Raw genomic sequence first — 12,225 nt, 5'->3', positions numbered from 1 at the left:
AGATCACAAGTGGACAAACTAAAACAAAACCATTCAAATTAATATTTTTTCTGCTATGTAGTCCTCAGTGCGCATGCAAAGTGGACATTAGGGCGACTTATTACTGCGAGGAGGCATTTCTCGCAGCCCCGGACCCTCCTCGGCGGCGCGCGTGGGCCTTCCAACCCTCGCGGAAGGGTGTTGTGGCGTTTGTTTACGTCCCCCGAGCACCTATAGCTCGAGGCATTGGTTCGTTCCCCTTCGTAGTGGTCAGGAAGCCACACAAAACATGTATAATCTGCAATACGTGTTGAAATGAATAACATGCTCAAGACATAGTACTCGAGCTGTATATATACATGAAGTTTGACCAGCTTGTATGAATAAATGGGTCCGGCTATGTCGTGTTCTAAACAATCTTAATTCACTTTGTTAACGACCTATAGTATGACACCTTATTTTTCTCTTCTATCTCCTCCATGACATTTCGTTCAAACTTAACTATTTGTATGGAAAAATCATCTTTGGGGATCGACCAATATATCATTAATTTCCTTATCATCACATTTTGAAAGAAGAATCTGCTGCGTGGGAGTTGTGAAAATAATTAGCTTTATAACGGAAATAATGACAAGACAACTCAGCTCTATGAATCACTAATGAGGAAATGATGTGCCAGATCGAGGTCCATATCTTTAAACATTTCGGCGCCTGTGCTCACGTATTTACCAAGGTTTTCATAGGAGTTTGGGTCATTTCCAGGGGTAGTTTTATGACCCTGGTGGTAGTTTGACCCTTTCTCCGTACCATGAACCTAAAGAAACACTCATTATAATCTGATTCATCCCCTATTCGCCCTTGGAAGTAGTTGATGTGAGAGCCGAAACAAGATAGTCGTAGGAGTTTGGGCCATTTCCTTGGGTAGTTTTATAATTCTGGTAGTAGATTGGCCCTTATTATGTACCATGGACCTAAAAAACACTCATTATAACCCTATTTCGACCTTTGGGAATAGTTAATGTGGGTGCCGAACTAAGCCTTCATATTTGACAAGGCTGTCGTGGGAGTTTGAGCCATTTCCTTGGGTAGTTTTGTAATTCTGGTACTAGTTTAACCCTTATTCTGCACCATGGACCTAAAAACATATATTGAAACCCTTGGAAATAATTAATGTGGGAGCCGAAAAATTAACCAACCATACATATTTGACAAGGCCATTTCTTTGGGTAGTTTTATAATTCTGGTTGTAGTTTGACCCTTCTTCTGCACCATGGACCTAAAAACATATATTGAAAAACTTTTAAATAGATCAATTGGGAGCCGAACGCGTCTGCCAGTCCAGCCCCGGCCCCTAAGCGCCCTCCTCCATGGCCTCCAGTAAATATGAGGCCGATTGATCGTTAGTGTGACCTCCCCGCCGCCGCGTGCCCCGTCATGGCTGGCCTCATCAAGAACCAGATCCTCAAACACCTGTCCAAGTGAGTGAGGGCGTCCATGGGGGGTGAGGGGCCGAGGGGGAGTGCGTCTTATGTGCCAGTCGCCCCCCACCCCCCCTCGCCTCACCCTACATGTCATTACTATTATTATTGGTATTATTTGGTATTTATCTTGGTCACTTTCTGTTCTCCTTGCCTTCCCCCCATCTGGTTTTATTCAGTGTGTTTTGTTTGTTCCTGTCAGTACTAGGCCTGGGGTCAAACTACCACCAGGGTCATAGACTTACCAATTATTCCTCTCATTGTTATTATTTGGTATCTATCTTGGTCATTGTCTGTTCTCCTTGCCTTCCCCCCATCTGGCTTTATTCAGTGTGTTTTGCTTGTGATCCTGTTATCTCATTACTAGGCCTGGGGACAAACTACCACCAGGGTCATAGACTTACCAATTATTCCTCTCATTGTTATTATTTGGTATCTATCTTGGTCATTGTCTGTTCTCCTTGCCTTCCCCCCATCTGGCTTTATTCAGTGTGTTTTGCTTGTGATCCTGTTATCTCATTACTAGGCCTGGGGTCAAACTGCCATCAGGGTCATAAAACTGCCCACCCCTGAAAGTGACCCACACTCCAGTGAAAACCTTGTTGGGTGTGTGAGCACGGGTGCCGAAATGTTTAAAAATATGGACCTCAAGCTATCAATGCTGGGCCTCATTTTTTCATCAGTGATTCATTGAGCGGAGTTGTCGTGTTTTTATTTGAGTTTTAAAGCTAGGTAATTATTGAAAGAAGATTCTTCTTTCGGTATGTGATGATTTGAAAATGAATGATTGGTCTCCCAAGATAATCTTCTCAGTATTTCATGCTGACAGCTAAGTTTCAAGGAAATGTCATGCTGTTCCCCGAGCCTAGCACGTCCAACATCAACACCACGACGGGTTATGTTGCTGGTTTGAGTGGTGTATTTCAGATTCACGTGCTTTTTTTTCTTGGTTCAAGACGATACTTCCTTACTAGATGTCATGTAAGGTTTACCCTGTGGCCTCTGCTGGAGAGTGCAGCAAGGGTGACTTGCAGAGCTAATGGTCTGCTGCTGGGCCTGAATTAATGCTTTTCCTAAAAATATTTGAGACTCTTGCAGTCTAATTTTGTGACACTGACTATTCATTTCCAAGTAAAACATGATGCTTTATCACCTGGAGATTTTTACTTTTTCGCCACAACATGGCCATAGAGACACTGGACTGAATTTGTCGTCTCATGGGGTCTTTTTCCCCCATCTGCATTGGTGTGGTGTCACATGGGACCCTTTCCTCCAATCGTGTTGGCGGTAGAGGCAACCGGCAACTCCAACTTTTCCGGATGTGTGTCACACACAGCCAAGGTCGGTTGCCGGTATCCACAATCTAAACAAAGCAGTTGTCCTGCATCGACATGGTGCCATCTGCTAGTAAAGTAAGAGCTGTTGCAGCTTGTGCTGCCACTACCCAAGTTATGGACTTGTTGCTGTAGTTAAATGGAAGGAAGAAACCGTTGTAGGCACGATTATGGCTTCAAAGACTGGAGGACATGAGTGTTTACCCAAACCTTGTCAGAGAACTGTGCTTTGAAGACCGGGAGTCGTACAATTTTCATAAAGTGGAAAAAAAAAGATATTTTGAACTGTGGTCCCACAGCCTGGGGTGCTCTCTTATCTTGTCAATTAAATGGTAAACAAAGCAGCTCTGCCAGTCCACTTTATGAGTCTCTTGGTAGACCATCTTTTACTGCTCATCACTCCTCAGCTACTGCCGCCTTCTGTTTGTTTACATACAGCCAGGCGGTTGCCTGTACTTGTATTTGTGAATTTAATTATTTCCTGAAGTCCATTCGCCACCCAAAATATTCGTAAACCGAAGCTATTTTCCCCTAAGGAATCAATGTAAAATGGATTAATCCGTTCTCTGGACCCCAAATGATTGCTTATTTAAACTTTTACAACAGTACTTTGTGCACAGGTTCATAACACAAAACCAATGGAAATCAATAAATCTAACACAAAAAAAGATAAATACAATATTAAATAGATAAAATATCGACGAGAACCTAATTTAATTTTACCTTACCTGTGCGAAGGAGAGTTGACGGCGCAATAGGCAACTGTTGGGGCCCCAGGTGTATTTCTTTTCATTGCAAGTGAGGAAGCGTAAATTCTCACCAGAATTGATGCCGGTATGATGAATCTAATTATATTTAAAAATGTTATTTTTCTTGATTAAAATAACGTCATCATGAGTTAACTTTCTTGGTATATTTAGTTTCATGCCATTCACGTCTTAGTGCACCAAGGGGTTGAATGTTATGGAAAAGTTTTAGTATGTTTTATGGTAGAGGGTAGAGCCATCTTCCTGGCTGACCAAGGAGGTGAGGAAATGAAAAGGGTCATGCTAATCCTTTGTATCATTGACCATTTGCCTGGGCCATTTCAGATTTGCCAAGAATCTTTCATCAGACAGTGTTAATGTCAGCACACTGAAGGGGGAGGGGGAGCTCACCAACCTAGAGCTCAATGAAGCCGTACTCACAGACCTCTTGGAGCTGCCAACGTGGCTCAGGATAACGAGGGCATTGGTCAACAGGGTCAACCTCAAGATACAATGGACGAAGCTCAAGAGTGTTCCAATTGCTGTGGTAAGTATTTCTCCAGGCAAGCCTCACCTTAGCCTCCCATGTTTGACATTAGTGTGTAGTTTATTTATTCTTGCAGAGTTAGATGATTGGTGAATTCTATTTATACTTTGTTTTGGAGGAGGATCTGCTGAAACTTTGGATTCTCTTGGAATGGAGTTTGGTGCTTCAGATATTTGTGCTTTGGATCTGGATCTGGATCTGGATTATAATGTGCAGGGCACCTGCACAGGTGCATAACACGCATATTGTCTCTTGCTTCTTGACAACAGATAGATAGGTGGAGAGAGAGAGAGAGAGAGAGAGAGAGAGAATAAAAACTGTAGGCTTTCTGTTGCCTGCATTTCCATCTTTCATTCCTTCCTGGCTTCCTAAATATCTCCATTCCACCTGAAATATACACACACAGTTTTTACCTTCTGTCCTCACAAACCCTATATGGTGGACTGCTGCACGTCTCACATCCTCTTATAAATTTTTCATTCAGTGCATCCACATCATGCAAACACCAGCAGGGGTGTGGAGGCAGAGTCAGGAGTCAAGGAGTCGGCTACTTTTGGCTGGAGTCGGAATTGATAAAAATATTTCAGACTCCGACTTCTTTACGTGATCATTTCTTTTGTAAAGTACTTAAGTGTACTGCTTGGCCAGTGTTGCCGCTTTGTGGGAAATTCCAAGAAATTTGTAAGAAATTAGCTTCTGTAGGAAATCTTGTGGGAGGACATTTCAAGCAAGTAAAGTGTGGATATTGGGTTTGTGCAGTGGTATTGTGATGGTGTTGAATTCTGCTGCTAAATGTTCACGTCTAGATCTCATTAAAAGTTTCCTGTTTCCTCTCAGAGCCTGGACGAGGTGCAGGTGGAAATGGAGACCTGCAGTGAGCTACGGTCTCACTCGGTGTCCTCTGTGCTCCCGTCCTACAGCTCAGGGGGTCGCTATGGCTTTGCTGATAAGGTTATTGATGGCATGACGGTCACTGTTAATTCTGTGCTGATAACCTTTCGCAGCCATGCCTTCCATGCCACTTTTCAGGTGAGTGCATTAGGCAGTTTAATAGTGGGTACTTCAGTGGTGGTTCCAGTATGCAGCAGAGAGATGTCTCTTTTATTTTGCTCACATTCTTTTCCTCGTCATTTTATTCAATGATTTTATCTGACCCACAATGAAAAAGTGTCTAAATGATATCTTTGTAGATCTGCAGCATGTCTGAGAAAAGACCATATTTTTATTTATTTATTTATCTATATTTATTTATTGATTAATTTTTATAGTGCCAGTAGGCTGTGTTGAGGGGTCTCTTTGGCAACCCCAGCCCGTTAGTGGCACAGGCGAATTTTATTTATAGTGGCTGCCGTGATTTATGATTCTTGCTCGGCCCATGCTGCTCATGGTGCTCCACTTGAACGAAGTCACTGACATTGACCCGGTAGTAGTGACGGGCCAAATTTGTGGCTTTACCGTGTAGCAGCGACAGGCCAAATTTGTGCCATGATATAAACCCCCCAAAATAGATGATACATAATCTGATCACAAATGCTTTGATATATATTATGAAATGGTTTGTGTGAGGAGTGATTTTTTCTCATTTTTCTCGCTTGGAGGGACCATTAAAAAACATGATCCCTGCTGCTACCAGGTTAAGGTTGATTTAAGACCTTGGCAGCATGTGGGTAATCTTCCATCACTCAGTGATGGAAGATTACCCACAGTGTGATCCAGTGGGACTCAAACCTAGGTCCATGGGCTCACCACGCTGACCACTCATCCTCATTACCTTCCCTGTCAACATACCTGATGTTTTCTTACCACTTTTATCCTCATATAATTTTGACTTCAAAGAATTTGGTAATTTGTGAGATATTTTGAGAGCATCAAACTTGAGTATCACCTCATTGAACATTATGTGGGAGAGGCCACTTCATGGGAAGTATCAATATCTTGTTCATGTTTCAGCTATCCAGGATTGTTCTGGACTCTAAAAATCCCCTTTGGCAAAAATCTGACTTAAGACAAACAAGGCTGAAGGATGTGGACCGAGGCGAACTACTTATATTTAAAGAGGTAAGAGTGAACCTTATATGCAGCTGAGTACTAAGGCAATTGTTAGTAAGAGGTGACATTTTATATATGTTTTTAAACAGCATCTCATTATTTTTATTTTAGTTTGATTCTTATTAGGCTAGACAACATAAACCAGCTTAAGCAACACAGTCATCTTATGAAATAAAAAATGGCAATTGTCAGGAAGTGTATCCATGTGACACATGATGTGCAGCAGATCTGTTCATTTGTTCCCCTCACAAACTATCCTAGACAGGGTGGCTGTGGCTGAAGTAGGCATGCTTTCACCTGGCACTATGGCTTCCCTAAGGAATTCTACCAATGTATATGTTTATTTTTGCCCCGCTGTTGTATATAACATGTCAAACCAAGCCACTTTAACGGCAGAAACTAAAACATTTCAGCATAAAGATAAGTTAGGGGTAGCTGTTGGTCAGAGCAGCATAACTGCCATCTAATTAGGTTCACTGAGCCTCTCAGGTCAGCATTCCTGTCCCCTTCAGGGTTCAGGGTTTGAAAAATTTATGATTTTTTAATAAAAAAAGAAATTTATTTTAATCAGATTTTTTTATTTAAATGATATTTTTTGCTTTGACAATTTTTTGGTTTACATTGATTATTTTTTTCACTTTCATGAGGACATTTTCTTGTAAAAATTTGGCCAGTGTCAAAGTAAACTATAGCTTAACCGGTGAGAGGTCAAGCATGTATATTTACGTGAAGCCTGTGTTTACTGTCTGCAGTCACTTTATCACTTCCTACGGATTTGAGATACCCCCTGTAGTCAAACCATTTCAAATAGTCTGTTGAGGCGTTGGCTTCTGCGGGTCCTTTCCTCCCCTCTGCTCTGCCACACAGTCCCAACACCTATCCCTTCCTCTCGTATGTTACCTATAGCTAACATATAAGAGGAAGAGATTGGTGTTGGGACTGTGTGGCAGAGCGGAGGGGAGGAAAGGACCCGCAGAAGCCAATGCCTCAACGGCTATTTGAAATGGCTTAACTTTAGCAGCTACATTAATCATGTTTCTGGAAGTGTCTAGAATATATCAGTACAGTCTTCTGCCATTTGGACACACAGGTAAGCCAGCACACCACATCCATTTTGAATAATATGGGACAAAAAAAAGAGAATTTGTGTATGGTTGACCTCTTGCTGGTTAATGTTACATTACCCAAAATGAGTTTTCACTTGAAAATCATGTAGAAAAAGACTGGTAGTTTAATCAGATCTGACAAGATAAAATAACCAGCACATAAATACGGAGAAAGAGAAGAGGGACTTCAAACAGTTTGTAGCCAAATTTGGATCATATTGATAAGAAATTAGACGCAGTCATGTGCCTGTGCATTCAGAAAAGAATTATGCTCATTAAACTTCATAATTGCATTTATTGTTGTTATTAACAAGAAGACATTACTTTCCTTTTTTATACTTTTGAATATTTGTCTTGTAAGAGAAGGCAACCATTCACTGGTGTCTGGCCTGCTACAGGACCAGTGTAGGACGAGCAGACTTGATGCTTGTCCTGTACAAGTGGATCATATTTTCTTCATTCTGTTCTGATGTAATGTTGTGCACACAGCTCTCATGGCAGACACTGCGCGTTGAGGCCAAGTCCACGTGTGATCAGGCCCTGACACCACTGCGGCTCATTACCAACCAGGCACGCTGCAGAATCACCATTAAAAAGAAACTGGGAGGTCAGAAGGATTTTCTGTTTCATTCTGCTTTTCCTCTTCCTCTAACTTATTTCCCTGGATCATTTTCTTGTATAACTTTCTTCCATTGTCCGCAACACTGAGTACATACCCACGTCATCTGTTGGTAGATTGTTCAGTGGTTGGGTGTCGCCTAGTGCTGCTGATGGATGACCTCCTGTGGGTGCTGACAGACTCGCAGCTCACGGCAGCATTTCACTTCATTGACTCCCTCTCAGACCTGGTGCAAAGGGCAGCTCAGGAGTCACAGAAGACCAAGGCTGTGAGGAAGTTGGAGGTAAGATTTTGCAGCTAACTGTGAAATTTGTATGAAGTTTAAGGCTCATGGTTTATACTACTGTCCTCACCAAATTACTAGGTATAAGTTATTTTATTTGGGGGTGTTTGATATATGGTGAAGTCACTTAAAACTGGACAGGTGTATTTTAAAGGTTTTAACTAAATCATTAAATAGCTGATTATGCTCTGAACCATTTTCTTTGTTCCAGCTCCAAAAGTATCCTATAAATGCTGATAACTGTGATCATAAGGAAAGACTGCTTAGTTTATTTTAAAGGTTTGTAAATATTATATGTAACATACTCATGGCCCTCGTGTTTCTAGTCCCTCCCAGAGTTCCAGGCCCAGTTGACTCAGCAGGCTCAACAGGTGCGTGGGGGTGGAGCAACTCCGGCACGAGGGTCTTCATCAGGCGTGAGCAGTGCCAGGCCCTCAGCGTCCCAGTCTCATGTTGTTAAGGTGTTCAGCAAGTATGATGTGCCAGAGACCTCCTATCATTTCTATTCAGAGAGAATTGACCTCCACTTCTGTGATGACCCCGGACGTAAGTATTGATGAATGGATGCCAGTGTGCTGCCGTCAAGATAAATGTTTTAAAGACTATTCTTGTGCATGTACAAGAACATTCTCTTCCATTATCGTGATGCCCTGAGCTGACCTAGCTTTCATCAGTGTCCTGTGTTCAGTATTGACGTTATGGCTGCTGTTCAGTATTTTTGAAATTTCACTCTGGTAAATACAAGAAAACTCGAGTGTTAAAAATTCATTGAAACCCAGTTCTTAAAACTTCCATTATAACTTCTGTATGAGCAAGGTTTTCTTCAGTACTTGTGGCCACTATTTCTTCTCTCTACTAGGTGCAATAATGATGATATATAACAGACTCGAGTAACAATCAGAGTTCACCTTTGATCCTGATACTGTCTTTATCTTTCCTATCAGTATACTTTTTCGATTACCATGTAGATTTAGAAATGAGGATATCCATTCATTTGCCTTCTCCTTTAAACAATGCACAAATTTTCCTTTGAACATGCTACTTGAATTTTGCAGGAGGTAAGATATTATTAACAGGCTTGAGAATGTAGAAGACATGAACCCTGCATGAAGAGTCAGTGATATTGAGACTCAGGCTTGTCAGTCTGCAGTGATTAGTTTTGTATAGCTTCCTGCTTGATCCACCTGTACTCGCAGCAGTTTTTTTTTACATATATATATATATCAAATAAGTGTCTCACACCAATGAAACGAGCCTGTAGTCATGTTTTGGTGTCATCTTCAAAGACTGAGACAATATTTTCTGGGTGCAGAAGTAAGTGAAGACCATACACCTTGGGGCTACATTGGGTATAAGAGCAGCAACAACTTTTTTTGTAAGAAAGCAGGACTGTCTGTGAAACTATTCAAGTTTGAAGTGCCTCAGGAAATGATTCCTAGAAAAGAACATTTTGCCCTTGTAATGGTAGCATATGTGATCCAGAAGACAGTGTATAAATGCATGGAGCACTGAGTAGGATGCTAAAAATGGTAGAGTAAAAAGTATCATAGTAATTGCAGAGCAAGCAAGGTCAGCTGAATAGATTCTTGCAGTTCCATCATTTCATGTACATACACTCAAAAAATTATCGCTACAGTGGGGTCCGACGAGTTTCATACGAGCAACCCAATAATCTCGGCAGGGTTGGTAATAGTGCGATCACCCCCACCAGCTCAGCTCTGCTGGGGGTCTGGACAGGACCCCTAAAAGGGAGGGATAAAGAGGAAAGGAGACACTGAGATGCCAGATCTCACCATAATATTAATGGAGTGATTTGAGTGCCACTTGTTGAAGCTTTACATTCACAAATTATAAAACAATGTTCATATGATATAGGAAACAGCGGTGGGTAGAAGTATTCCCCCATGTCAAAGACAAAAACATCAACCATCAGTGCATGTCAGATATAGTTCATAATGTGCCATCCTGGAACTAATGCTTCCACTGAACGTGTCTTTTCTCATGAACAAGCTGTGGGCATCTGAAAAAAAAACCTTCAAGTTGCAATGCTAAAAGCAACCATGCCTGTGATGTTTATCTAACCACGTGTAATATATACAATGCTCCTATAGTGAATGTTTAACAATAACGCAAGGTGTTTATCATATTGTCTCCTAAATGGATGAAACTTTAACTATTCACTTGTGTGTGAAGTGTTAAAGCAATGACCCAAACACGACAATATTATAGTGCTACATACAACACAGATCAAGTCACTTCAACTAAGACTCCACCTGTGTGTTTCATGAAGCGTTACTGTGCCTCCTCAAATTCTGCTGCTTCATTTGAGAGTCCCGCTCACTTGGTTCAGGCAAGTGAAGCCACACCCAACACATGCAGTGATACCAACATGAGTAACATGTTATCAATGGCTTCGTCCTTGGTGTCACTTTGTATTGTGATGAATGTGTAACGATACTTATTTGAGTGTGTGTACATGTGTGCGTGTACATGCCCCAGCGATCATATGTGCACGTGAGTTTCTCCCTAACTATAGTTCATGTGACTGCGTCATTGTGAGAATAGTGTTAAAAGTGATAATAATAATAATAATAATAATAATGAATCAAAAATAATGTGCCCATTTGTAGAAGGCAGGAAACAAATTGTCAAGCCCCATCCAGGATGCAGGGTCCACTGACCCACACATGTGCTTGTTGTACAATGCTCAACCCTCAAATTCCCGAGCAAAATCTGGGGTCTTAACAGTTATAGGACATATGCCTGGTCAAGTCCGGGTCAAAAAATCTGGGATCTGGCTATGTCCAGTGGTTACTGGATGTGCAGTTAAGGTGCCTAGCTACGAATCCATGGGCCCAGGTTTGAATCCCAGCTCAGGCAGTTGGTGTGCAACTCACCCAGCTATTCATCCTCCCTTTCAGGCTAGTCAATAAATAGGTGGCCGGGGAAAGCCAGGGCAGGTAAACTCTGGTAACCCAGATGTCACACTGGCCCTGTGTCCTGGCGTAATAAGTTATCACCCACCATTGGCTCTAGGGTCAAGGTGACAGAGATGAGCACCACAGCCACTCACAGCTATAGTGTATGCCCCCAATGACCTACAGTGTTGCTGACTCACTCAGCATGAGTATGAGGCGTTGTTGATGCATGTGCAAAACGACAAAGATCCGGATCATCAATTCGCTTGTGCTCCCTGTCTTATTCTGTGGCCGTGAGACTTGGACACTGAATTGTGACTTAGAGGTGGATTGATGCCTTTGGTAACAAGTGCCTACACAGAATCATGGTATTTTGCTGGAATGATTTTGTGTCTAACTGGTGACTACTCCGTGAGACTGAATCGAGGCCTATTGCCTGCATGGTCAGTGACACCAACTCCAGAAATATGGGCATGTGGCAAGACAACCCTGCTCACCGTGTCATTTCTGTAAGAGACAGCCCTTCAAGTGGAGGAGACCAAGGGGATGCTCATAGAGTTTGTGGCCTGAGCAAAGCCATGAGGTATCTTAGGGTAGGCGGTGGCTGAGTGGTAGCCTGCTGGGCCCACATTCACCACGTGATGGACGATGCGAGTTCGAATCCCCACCCTACCACCTCGGATTTTTCAGTCACCGCCGAGTGGCTTAAAACTACCCACATGCTGTCCTGAAGACCACTCATCAACCCGGACTCTAGAGGAAACTGTCCAAGTGAATCAAGAACGAGTACCGGGGGGCAGCATGAGCCAAGAGAAGATGGCGCCACTATAAACACTTGCCTGTGCCTTGACGGGCTGGGGCCGAACACCATCCAGGCCCCTCAAGCAAGCCCACCGGTGCTATAGGTGTAAACGTAAAAAAAATAAAAAATAAAAGAGAATGGGAAGTGGCGAGGAATCTCCAAAGTTGTCATCATAGGGTGGGCGAGGCAAAGCTTGCCCTGATTGATTTCTTGATTGATTGAGCCACAAGCTTCACGGCTGTCTTTATTGTAATATGTCAGTATCGCCTTAATAATAATTGTTTCATCGTAAATTTGAGCACAAAATGGAAACTTTTCAGTGTAGTATGATGCATACTATGAGTGTAAAATGAAAATATGATAA

General features: G+C 42.2%; 1 protein-coding gene across 1 annotated transcript in view; it reads left to right on the top strand.

The window, feature by feature from the left end:
* Nucleotides 1–1,309: 1,309 nt before the first annotated feature.
* The window catches only part of LOC126991803 (UHRF1-binding protein 1-like), a 55,829-nt gene continuing 44,913 nt past the window's right edge, over nt 1,310–12,225 (top strand). The window contains exons 1-7 of the mRNA XM_050850476.1: nt 1,310–1,457; nt 3,883–4,084; nt 4,922–5,113; nt 6,035–6,142; nt 7,729–7,846; nt 7,975–8,141; nt 8,468–8,687. Of these exons, the coding sequence (XP_050706433.1) occupies nt 1,414–1,457; nt 3,883–4,084; nt 4,922–5,113; nt 6,035–6,142; nt 7,729–7,846; nt 7,975–8,141; nt 8,468–8,687 (1,051 nt within the window). The 5' untranslated portion in view covers nt 1,310–1,413. The remainder of the gene's footprint in view (nt 1,458–3,882; nt 4,085–4,921; nt 5,114–6,034; nt 6,143–7,728; nt 7,847–7,974; nt 8,142–8,467; nt 8,688–12,225) is intronic.

This window comes from Eriocheir sinensis, unplaced genomic scaffold, assembly GCF_024679095.1.
Source record: "Eriocheir sinensis breed Jianghai 21 unplaced genomic scaffold, ASM2467909v1 Scaffold342, whole genome shotgun sequence".
NCBI lineage: Eukaryota > Metazoa > Arthropoda > Malacostraca > Decapoda > Varunidae > Eriocheir > Eriocheir sinensis.
Note: the sequence above shows the minus strand (reverse complement) of the source record. Positions and strands in the feature narration are given on the sequence as shown.